The 12,531-nt window shown below is 32.1% G+C and overlaps 1 protein-coding gene across 5 annotated transcripts in view; it reads left to right on the top strand.

Moving 5' to 3' along the window:
* Positions 1–2,400: 2,400 nt before the first annotated feature.
* The window catches only part of LOC127734145 (uncharacterized), a 33,026-nt gene continuing 22,895 nt past the window's right edge, over positions 2,401–12,531 (top strand). The window contains exons 1-2 of one of the 5 annotated variants that reach the window (XM_052243847.1): positions 2,401–2,527; positions 9,910–10,676. In XM_052243847.1, coding sequence (XP_052099807.1) covers positions 9,920–10,676 — 757 coding nt within the window. In that variant the 5' untranslated portion in view covers positions 2,401–2,527; positions 9,910–9,919. Of the gene's footprint in view, positions 2,575–8,519; positions 10,677–12,531 lie in introns of those variants that run through there. The other 4 variants (XM_052243846.1, XM_052243845.1, XM_052243844.1 and 1 more) reach the window with 4 other exon arrangements.

Below are 12,531 nucleotides of genomic sequence, written 5' to 3'. Positions count from 1 at the left end.
AAATGTGTCTCATACTGAAATACCACGTTCGGTTAAAGAAAATCAGTACTTTGTGTTAGATAATGAATCAAATATGACTAGGAAAGCTAAGTCAAAAAAAAAATGGAGTTTTGGGACGATTGTGGAACATGGGATTCCAAATCAACCTCAACTAAGACAACATATTGTGTACGACAAAATAATAGCAATTTAGTTTCATGTGTTAAGAAGAATGATCTTTATTGTAAACAAATAAAAAAGGAATTTATTGCTTTAGAACCACAACCTGATGATTCTAATTTGTTCATCCTTAAACGTTATTATGCTTCTCTGAAAAGAATGAATTCTTACAAGAAAAGAATTAGTTGGTTCGAAAAAATGCCTGGCCATTCACTTGAAACTATGAATAAAGCCATAGCAGAATACATAGGAACTTATCCTATTGAAGTAGTTAATAAGCATGGTAACGCTAAAATGACAAATCAAGAATATATCAGAACTTCACCTGAGACTAAATCGCAAGTTAGATCAGAGACAGAAGCTGGTAAATCAGTTAAACAAACTTTCACTGATAACTTTGACTCTGAACATCAGCCACGTGACTCAAAATATGTTGAAAACGTAAAGTATCATGTAAATAATGAAAAAAATCCTTTCAACAAACAAAATATTGCTGATGATATGCAAACTGTCATTAATATGAATTCTGCCAAGCATCCTTTTTTGAAAGAAATTGTTCAGACCACAGGCAAACCACGAAGTGTTATCTGCTATACAGATTTCCAAATGAAACATTTTGCCAGTGCCTGTAGGTCATCAATAATTGGTGTTGACAGAACATTCAATTTGGGCGCCTGCTTCAGTGCTTGATACCACAATTAATGATACATTGCTTAGTTATAGCAATCTTGTGATTGGTTCAGATGAGGAAAAGGCATAAGTTAAAGCTATCAAAGACAGTTTTCCAACATCTGAACTAACCTTGTGCACAAGACACTTGAGTGAAAATGTTACTAGGCATTTGCGAACAAAGGTTGGCGTAAATGACAAAAACGCAAAACAAATTTTATCAGACTTGTTTGGGGATAGTGGTCTGATAGAAGCAGATACTACGATAGATTTTTCCACTAAGGTAACTGAAATAGAAAGAAAATATGAAGACCTCGTTGGTCCATACCTTACGCAAAAAGTTATTCCTACTATTAGGGATTACGTGTACAATGCACGAAAAACAGAGTCAATAATTCCATTGCAATGGAAAAACAACAATTGTGAATCAATTAATCACATCTTGAAACTTAATCAAGATTGGAAGCCTGAGAAACTTCCAGAGTTGATTAATAAAATACACAAAGAAATAAAGTTGCAAGAAAGTCTTGTCAATGGCGCACTTTATGGACATGGAGACTTTGAGCTAAGCTCCTCAGTAAGCCATTTCAATGCACAAAACTTCTCTGGCAGATTAAATCGGAGAAAGAAAAGGCATTTGCATTGCAAAAATTCTTGACTTATGGGAGAATGTTAAACGCAAACCCAGGGTCCACCACTTCAACAGATGGTGGGCTGACAATCCCCAAAACAAGTGCATGTGCACATAAGCCTTGTCAAAGGAAACGTACTAAAAGTGCAAAAACTACATCTTCAAAAAGGGCTAAAATACAGTGAACCTTAGTGGTAAAAAATCTACGGCTTATCAAAATTGGACCACCATGTACAAAATGTATCAAGATTATGTTAGAAATGAATGTAAATATTACTATAATGACTACAAAATAAAAAAAATAAAAAAAATAAAAAAAAATATGTTCCCCAAGGTAGAACCACGTCCTCGTCGTGGGGTCTGGAAACACGCTTAAATAATAAAGATGGCAAAGCGTGGCTGAGAGTTCTACAAATAAAGCATCTTCAAAAATTGGCAAACCACCATGTACATAGTGTATAACGATTGTGTTAGATATGAATGTAAACACGCTTACAATATAACAAAGCGTATCTGGGACTACACAATCCCTTTCTTCCTCACAAATATTTAATTTCTTCATCTATCAATATAATAAAAAAAACTACACAATCCCTTTCTTCCTCACAAATGTTTAATTTCTTCATCTATCAATATAATAAAAAAAAATATCAATTTATTCCTGCCCATATATTAAAAAAAAATCAAATGCATATTTTTTAATATTTATTTGGAATAAGTAATCTTAATAAAAAAAATATTTTCTTGTCGCTAAATAGTCTTCTTGTCGCTTCTTGACGCTTCTTATCGCCTTTTCTAATTAGTGAGACCCGGAAAATTTTTGATTCTACTAACTACCAAAACAAGACAAATACAATAGCATTGTACCGTCATCCTAATATATATTTTCAGATATTACCGCTTTCAGATAGAGTTATCTTTCTTTTATGATCATAATCAACCTGGATCTCGGCTAACTACTATCCACAAGCAGATTCCAGTTTGATTTGCGTACAGAAAACAACAAAAAACGTTCTACTTAATGTGAATTTTGGGGAGTAAAACAACATGGAACACTGATTTATAGTCGTATTTATCATTTCCAGGGTATTTTACAACTTTCAATGCTAATTTAGGTATTTTATCGAGAGATTTCGGTAATTTAGGGAAATTTTTGGTGATTCAAGATGTTTCACAATTGATTATTCAACGGTTACCAACATGTAAATCTTGATGTCTGTCCGTCCGTCTGACATTGTAGAGACTATCACATCTACTGGTCAAGGACTAGTTTTAAATTACAGTCAGTTATTAGATGCTATCACCTCTCATTTTATTGAATAACAGAAGCGTTGAGTAAAACAACATACTGCAGCTGATACCTTCAGACAAATATTTTTACTTTTACATTTGTAAAAACTCTGTTTTGTTTGATAGATTTAGAACCAAGTGGACCATTTATGCCTAACCATTTTGTGTCACTGTGACTTTTGAATAAACAACCTGATCTGGAACCTGATGTTGTTACCTTGGCCAATACCTCAGACGCAGAACCCGTAGCCGATATGTCAGACGCAGAACCTGATAAACCGAGTTAGATCCCAGATGATGTATCCGATTTTGCTGATTTAGTATTTGATATGAATTCGTCAACCCTTTCAGACAAATTGGTAGATGAGAATTCTTGCCTGTTCATTGATGCTTCCAATTCCGAGAATATCCATCCTCTGTTCCAACGGTTGCCTACAAACATCATTTTTAGAAACATCAGAATTGATTAATTTATTATCGTCATTTTCTGAATCAGAATCTCACGAGGGCATACCGAAAGGAACAAATAACGATGTAGACCTTCTTCATGATTAGAAATGGGAAAAACCTCACCAACCGCTCCAATGGAAAGAAGAGTAATTTCTCAGATGATTGTGGTGTGTGGGAACGAAACAAAGGTTCAACACAGAAGTATTTTTATTATCAAACTTCAAACGGATTACAGCTTATTTTCAAGAGACCAGGCACTTATTGCTTGGTTAAAAGAGTCAACAAGAAGAAAGTTTATGTTCCCATGGACCCACAACCAACTCCAGATACCGTGTTTGAGCTTAGTTGAAGCTATGCAACCTTGAAGAAAGGTTTTAGTTATAAAAAGAGAATTTCTTGGTTAGGACAAGGCGCAAAGGAAAGTGTTGCAGTAGTGCAATATTTAGGAAAGTTTCTCAGATTAGCACCTCATGGAAATTCCAAATCTGGTGAAGAATATGTACAAACACCTGTAAGAGATGACCGAGATGTCCAATGCAAGATCTAGGCCATTTAATTTAATCAGTGTTTAAAAGTCACCAATATGTGCTTCGATTAAAATTTCAGGTGTCATTTTGTCATTCCACCTGTTATTTTGATATGCCGGTTACCCTTTTCCGTAAATTAAACGTGTCATGTCATGCATGTTGTTGGAAGTTACACGTGTGGGGTCATGATGTGAAAAAAAAGTTCCTACATAATTAAAGTTCCAAACGGAAGAAATATTCTATAATATTATTTCCATTGGAATAAATGATACAGAATTTGTTCCTTATGGAATAAATGGTATAGAATATTTGTTCCAAAAGGAACTGATATTATGGTATTGTTTATAACAAAGTTTCCAGTGGAACTTCTTTTAGGCGGAACAAATATATTTTGACAATGACATCATCGCTTTATGACATCCTCAATTTTGGAACACTAAGAAGTTTATGACAAAGTAATATCTTAACCTTGCTTTTTAATCTACAATTTCTTTCAAAATAAATTAAAATGTATATGTCTCTTTAATGTAAGTGGTTGATTTCAAGTGACATATATTAAGCTCACAATAAAAGCAGCAAGGAGACCTTCCAAATTGATGGACAAAATGGAGATGTGTTAGGTTCAATTGACAAACCTTCTTCTCTTCTTGCTATATGTAACCAATAGGGGCACAGCTTGGGACTCTCGTCTTGGCTCCCTAAAGGTTACGGGGTCATGATTTTATTTGTAAAAATCATTAGAAAAACAATTAAATCTTGAAGGTCACCAATCTCAGGAACTAGTTGATGCAGTTCACGAAAATCCAACACATTCAAGTTATATAATTTAATTCCAAGCCAAAGTTCTAATATAAACTATACAAAGGACAATGTCAGCATAACACTATGACTCCTACTGTATCTACCGAATGTTCTTACTCAAAGTATTCTTACTTCTGATCGTACTCATTTTACAAAGTTTACCATAAGTATTTATACTAAATATCGAAAATAGACAATACTCAATTAACATGACAATACTCAAATTAAAATGACATTTCATAACTTTAAGCTATAAGTGACAGCATTCACATTAATTAATATAAAAGATAATTATAATTTATAATACTCATATAATCTTATTCTTTCATTTTCCTATACAGTAATTTTCACACCTTTAGTATGAATTAATGTCTTTCATATTAATTTCTGTTACTCAATAAATAAATCTGTCACAAACATTTGAAAATCATATGTCACTAATTAAGATTAACACATTATTTGTCTATACATGTAAATATTTGAATTTGTAAATAATATCTTTTCCAAAAGTCCAATTTCTAAATAAATGATAAAATCAGAATTAAGTCCAAATAAGCCTGGTGACAAATGGCTCCTCCTCAACAAAAAACACGTCCTCGTGTTTCCGAAGTTAATAAAATCGTCCTCTATTGTTCCTGCTGTAGTAACTAGAATTAAACGGTTGTCCTTGATTATAAACATTCTGTGGTTGATTCCATGTCTGTTGTTGTTGTTGTTGTTGCAATTGTTGCTGATATTGTTTTATCTGCATCTCAAGCTGTAAAATCTTTATATCATATTTTTCTCTTTCTTCTCTTCTTCCCATTGTTGATTCTTTAAATATATCTACCGTCTTTTGTAACTAATCATAATCTAGTTGAAGATCTAAGTATATCGGATGTTTTTTCACTATTTCATTATACTCTGCATCTATTTTACTTTTCTCTTTATGTTGTTGTTTCATTAAATTAGTATTCACTGTTATTATCCTTAAATTTTCTGCCCTTAATAATTCATTTTGCCAATATAGATCATTAATATTCAGGTTTTCTGGTGTTGATTTAAATTTTTCCAATTCTTGGCGAAAGTCTTCATTTTGTTTCACATATAGTTGTGCTCTTTCCCACATTGTGTGCAGCTGCTCTTTTAGATTACTGATTTCTTCATCTTTTTGATTGTTCTGATGTCTAAAATGTTCACGGTCAATATTATTCTCCTTTAATTTTTCTTTAATTCTTTTTAGCTCTACTTTTGTTGAATTATTTGTTTCTAAAACACTTACGAAGGCTGTATTTCTGATATTTGAAAATGGTAATTCAAACATTGGTTGTTTTCTGTCCATATGTTGAATGAATCGGGATCGGTCCCTTTCTGTTCTCCTCTTACCTTTCACTTTTTTATTCCTTATAGTTGTTTGTTGTTCTTTTGCTTTCACTAATGGTACACGAGCAAAACACATTCTAGCATAATGTCCCTTTTTTCCACATTTAAAACAAGTTTTGAAATTTGCAAAACAAATTCTGTAATGCAATACTCCACATTTACCACATACTGGTCTTTGACTAGGAAAGTTCCATAATCTCCATTGCGGTCGTAAATTTATATCCATGTTGTTAGTTGTTGATCTGGGGAACACTCACTTGCTTCTGTTAAAGGTATTTAGGATCGTTGTTGAACTAGGAAGTCAACATGCCCGGGTCCTCCACCATATGTAACCAATAGGGGCACAGCTTGGGACTCTCGTCTTGGCTCCCTAAAGGTTACGGGGTCATGATTTTATTTGTAAAAATCATTAGAAAAACAATTAAATCTTGAAGGTCACCAATCTCAGGAACTAGTTGATGCAGTTCACGAAAATCCAACACATTCAAGTTATATAATTTAATTCCAAGCCAAAGTTCTAATATAAACTATACAAAGGACAATGTCAGCATAACACTATGACTCCTACTGTATCTACCGAATGTTCTTACTCAAAGTATTCTTACTTCTGATCGTACTCATTTTACAAAGTTTACCATAAGTATTTATACTAAATATCGAAAATAGACAATACTCAATTAACATGACAATACTCAAATTAAAATGACATTTCATAACTTTAAGCTATAAGTGACAGCATTCACATTAATTAATATAAAAGATAATTATAATTTATAATACTCATATAATCTTATTCTTTCATTTTCCTATACAGTAATTTTCACACCTTTAGTATGAATTAATGTCTTTCATATTAATTTCTGTTACTCAATAAATAAATCTGTCACAAACATTTGAAAATCATATGTCACTAATTAAGATTAACACATTATTTGTCTATACATGTAAATATTTGAATTTGTAAATAATATCTTTTCCAAAAGTCCAATTTCTAAATAAATGATAAAATCAGAATTAAGTCCAAATAAGCCTGGTGACATATATTCTAAAACAAAATAAAACATTATTGTCCTGAATGAATGTAAATTCTATCATTAAGTGGCTAGATTTAAAAGTGACGGTAACTGGTAACTATATCTATACTTTTTAACCCCTTTTTAGCTCACCGGGGCCCAAAGGGCCCCATGTGACTTATGCCATCACTTGGCGTCTGTCGTCGTCCATCGTCTGTCGTCGTCATCTGTCGTCGTAAACTATTTCAAAAATCTTCTCCTCTGAAACTACTGGGCCAAATACCTTCAAACTTTAACTAAATGTTCCTTAGGGTTTCTAGTTTATAAAGTGTATCCGAAGTTTTGATCCATCGACAAACATGGCCGCCATGGCTAAAAATAGAACATAGGGGTCAAATGCAGTTTTTGGCTTATATCTCAAAAAATAAAGCTTTTAGAGCAAATCTGACATGGGGTAAAATTGTTCAATTGGTCAAGATCTATCAGCTCTGAAATTTTCAGACGAATCTAACAACCCATTGTTGGGTTGCTGCCACCGAATTGGTAGTTTTAACAAAATTTTGCAGTTTTTTGTTATTATTTTGAATATTATTATAGGTATATATAAACTGTAAGCAGCAATAATGTTCAGCAAAGTAAGATCTACAAAAAAGTTAATATGACCATAATTGTCAATTGACCCCTTAAGGAGTTATTGCCCTTTAAAGACAATTTTACACAATTTGTTCATCAAGTTTGCTAACATTTAAAAATCTTCTCCTCTGAAATACAGGTGAGCGATTCAGGCTCTTGAGAGCCTCTTGTTTCATTGTTTATAACAGGAATTAAAGTCTGAGTCTATGGTACTAAGCCTAACTTTTGGTAAAAAGTGAAAACAACATTACACGTTAAGTAATTTCATGCGGGACCAAAGCGCTTTTCTGGATTTACCTTTTTATGTTAAAAGAATATTTCCCCAAAGAGTTCCTGATAAAAATCATTTGAGAAAATCTGAATTTCTGCTCAACCAGTGTAACTCATTCATGAAAAACAACAAACAAAAAGTTTTAATAAGCAATATCATGAGCCATAAGATTACTTTTTGGATGACTTATACCCCTTTGAATTATAAATAATATTGACAATCAACATTGTTTGTTTAAATAATTATCATGATTATGTCTTGGAAAGATATTTTAATTTTTGAGGTATCTTTAAAAATGAAAATGGAAAAGTACCACTAAGAAAAAGTCATGATATAAAAAATCATAACAACATTGCATAAAAAGACATATTTACTCTTTCACTTTTATATTTTAACGTTAAATGTAATGTTTTTTTAAAAGCTTTTTTCAGTAACAAGTAGATAGAGCCTGGCATGGGGTTAAATTTTGTTACACATCAATTACTTTGTCAAACCTTCATACAATTTTATGAAACTTTGGCAGCAGCTTTTTTATGATTAAGAGATGATGTCTGAAGCAAAATTTGATAATATATTCTTTTTTATTTACAGTATTTTACTGATAGATGGACTTACTTTTTTTTTTCATAATAATTTTGTAAACATTCATAGACTGATGTGAAAGAACTAGCCTCTTAAGAAAAAGTATGATTCTTTTTTTGCCCCGGCCGTAGCAGAGGGGACATTAAGTTTTACCCTTGTCCATCTGTATGTACGTATGTCCGTACGTCCCAAAATTGGTGTCCGTTCTCTAACTTGAGTTTGCCTCAACCAAATGTTATGAAACTTATACACAATGCTTATTACCACAAAACACAGATCAAGCTTGAATTTTAGTGGTTTCACTTTAACCGTTCTAGAGTTATGCCCCTTTATAAATGGAAAAATTTCAAAATTTTTAGTTTCTGTTCTTTAACTTAAGTTTGCCTCAACCAAATGTTATAAAACTTATACACAATGCTTATTACCACAAAACACAGATCAAGTTTGTGCCCCTTTTTAAATTGAAAAATTGCAAAATTTTTAGTTTCCATTCCTTAACTTAAGTTTGCCCCAACCAAACATTATGAAACCTTTACACAATACTTATTACCACAAAACTCGGATCAAGTACAAATTTGGGTAGCGTCACTTTTATTTTTCTTGAGTTATGTCCCTTTATAATGTTGTATGCAAGAGGGGGCATCATCTGTGTCCATGGGGACACATTCTCCATTTATTTTATTTTTTATTTTACTGTGAAATGGAGTAACTTTTTACAGTCAACAGTACAATTTTACACTGACAGCAGCAATCACAGGGTAGACACAGGATTCCGAAGAACCCTTTACAAATTTTATCTTTTATTTATAATAATTATATAAGGAGCTAATGATAGCAAGCTAAGACTAGATAAAGGGCATACAGTTTCCCTCCTAAAACAAGATGGAACATAGATATAAGACATGGTATCTTGTATTTATAATAATAATAAAAGGGAGCTTGCAACAGGCTAAACCAGGATATAGGACCTGCTGTTTCTTGTCCAAAACATGATGGAGCAGATAGATGAGACATTATATCTTGTATTGATAATTCATAATAGGCAGCTTGACAACAGGTTAAGCACTGAGATAAATGTCTTAAATTCCTTAAACAAGATAGAACAATAAATAAACATTATATCTAGGATCTTCATATCAAACATTACAAGGATAATCCTTGATCACATGAAAACAAATTATTAACAATTGCATTTAGTCAATCTACCAATAATGGATTCAGATGGGCATCTTTCAGAGTCAAACCAATTATTAAAAAATCAAAACTCATTTTTTTTTATGTAAATATAATTTGATAATCAATTATCTCAACATGAAAACTTGATAATCAATTATCTCAACATGAAAACGACACAGTTATTGTTTTGAGTGTTGTGTTATTCTTCAAGTTCAGTAACTCTTTTGTGTATCTAAAAATTATTTTCTGTTAAGTTTCCATATTCATTATAGCACTAGTTCTTCACTGTGCTGGTAAGAGATGATGGATGTTTTATATTAATTGTGTTTGTTTTTGTTACTTAAGGTTGACCAGTATGGACATTCCTTCCAAGGACGTTCCTTCCAAAGACGTTCCTTCCAAAGACCATCAGCCTGCTTTACCTGTGACAGCCACCACTACTACAAACTCTATTGTAGTTAATTCTCTAGCTAATATTCACCAATTATCAAATGGATGTCTGAAGAATGGTTTTTTGGAGACAGAAGACATTGTGAAGTTGTTGACATCTTTTTTGTCCTCGGATGCTCACGACAAAATTCCAGGAGGAATAAAAAACAATGTTTATTTTGTAGTTAAGAATGATGACAATGTTGAAAGACAAAAAAAGGGAGACCTTACTGAATTTCATGATGATTGTGGAGTATACAATTCTAATAGAGGAAAAGACCCAAAAACTTACTATATAACTAACCCAGAAGGCAGGCTTCAGGTGGTATATAAAAGGGGTGATCAATTCTGCTCTGAAAAGAGAATCAAAGGAAAGTTAATGTATTTTCCAATGCAATCTCAACCTTCTATAGATACTGTAATTGAACTGAACAGAAACTATTCAACATTGAACAATGATTCATCATATTTGAGACGTGTGTCATGGCTAGGAGGACATGAAAATCATATTGCTGTAGTAGAATATTTTAAAGGTTATACACAATCTAATCAAATAGTTGCCAATAATACAGATGAGCATATTCCTTTGAATGTCAAAACGAAACTAGTACATGATGAATCGAGTGGACTCAGCAGTAGCAAACTAGTACAAAACCAGAAGCACATTGACAACAACAGTCAGGGTAATTATTTCAAAGGACAAACATTTTTTTTCAATTTTACATTTTTTTTTACAAATTTTGTTTTTTAATAAGAATCATGATATAAGGTTTTTTTTTTGTACTGGTACAGTATTTATCTACTTCTAATTTTAAATAGAAAATAAAGTACTTTTTTCAATTCCCTCGGAAACATACCGGTATGTTTATATATTTAGTCAAGAAATTTAGAACAAATTTCTTTTGACTAAATTTCTTTTGAAAACAAAAATTCCACCACAAGGCCGCAACAGATATAAGGTTGGTGCCTTTTAGATAATCATTTTTAGATCGCCTGGCTCATTACACCATAGCTAATTTGATAGCAAGACTAGATCTACAAAAAAAGTCAACATGGCTGAAATTGTCAACTCCTCATGCTCCTTATCTAAGTTAAATTGCTCTTTAATCATGTTAATAACGATTTTTACCATATTTTTGTGTGCTTGCTTATAATCTTGATAACTATAATAGTTAAAAAGAAACTTTAAATAGAAAAAAATGATCAGCAAGACATGATCTACAAATAAGTCAACATGGCCAAAATCTTCAGTTGACTCATTATTGGAGTTACATGTATTGCTGTTTAATGGTGACTTTTTGCCATTTTTTTGTGTTTTTGCCTATTATCTAGAAAACTATAACAGATAGCCAGAAACCTTAAAAGAAAAAATGATCAGCAAGGCAAGATCTACAATTTAGTCAACATTGCTGAAATCGTCAGTCAACCTCTTATTGAAGTTAGTACCCTTTAATGACAATTTTTACCAATTTTTTTGTGTCTTTGCCTGTAATCTTGTAAATTATAATAGAAACTTTTTATAGCAAAAATGACCAGCAAGACAAGATATACAAATAAGTCAAACGTGGCCAAAATCTTCAGTTCACCCCTTATTGGAGTTATTATATCCCATGAAACAAAGTTCCGTAGGGTATAATGTTTTTGACCCGTCTGTCTGTCTGCCCGTCAGTCCTGTTTTTGTCAAAGCAACTCCTCTGAAACCACACACCAGAATTTCATGAAACATTGTATATAATAAGGACATACTTTGTAGATGTGCATATCGACTGGAAATTATGATTCAATTTTTTTTCTAGGCGTTATGCCCCTTTGAACTAAGAATTTTGGCCTAATTATACTACTGCAATAGATTGTCATTGTAAGTCCTCTGAAACCACATAACAGAATTATACGAAACTTTGTAGATAATAAGGACATAATATGGAGGTGTGCATATCCAAAAGAAATTTTTATGAGTTAATTTTTGTAGGAGTAATAAGTCTTTTAACATATTTTGTTTTGAGATTTTGTTGGCCCAGTGACAATGTAGGGCATGGGGTATGTGAGCATGCTCACAAAGGTTCTTTTATTGGCTTTAATGATGATATTTACAATTTATTGGTACATATATTCCCTATTATTTTGAAAACTAGAATAGATTGTTAGAAACTTTGAAAAGCAAAAAATTATCAGCAAGACAAGATCTACAAATAAATCAACCTTGCTGAAATCCTCAATTGACTCCTTTTATGTGTCAGACCACCAATTCACCCACCTCAATTAAGAACATATTTAAAAGTAGCCCTTCCCTGACGAAAAATAGTGCTTTTGATGTCATTGTTTACTAAACTAACAAACAAATTTGCAGAAATGAAATTTTTGGTAAAAGAGAAATATATGTAGACCATTTTGAGCCAAAAGAAGGATTTTGTTATTTATAACTTGTTGTTAAACATTGTGACATGTGAGTTAATATAGGTTAATCTAAATAATGTCATCAAAGGATGAGAGGTGAAAGGTCAAATCTGAACATTAATTTAGGATAGACTCTTGACTCCT

This window comes from Mytilus californianus, unplaced genomic scaffold, assembly GCF_021869535.1.
Source record: "Mytilus californianus isolate M0D057914Y unplaced genomic scaffold, xbMytCali1.0.p SCAF_3, whole genome shotgun sequence".
NCBI classification, from domain to species: Eukaryota; Metazoa; Mollusca; class Bivalvia; order Mytilida; family Mytilidae; genus Mytilus; species Mytilus californianus.
Note: the sequence above shows the minus strand (reverse complement) of the source record. Positions and strands in the feature narration are given on the sequence as shown.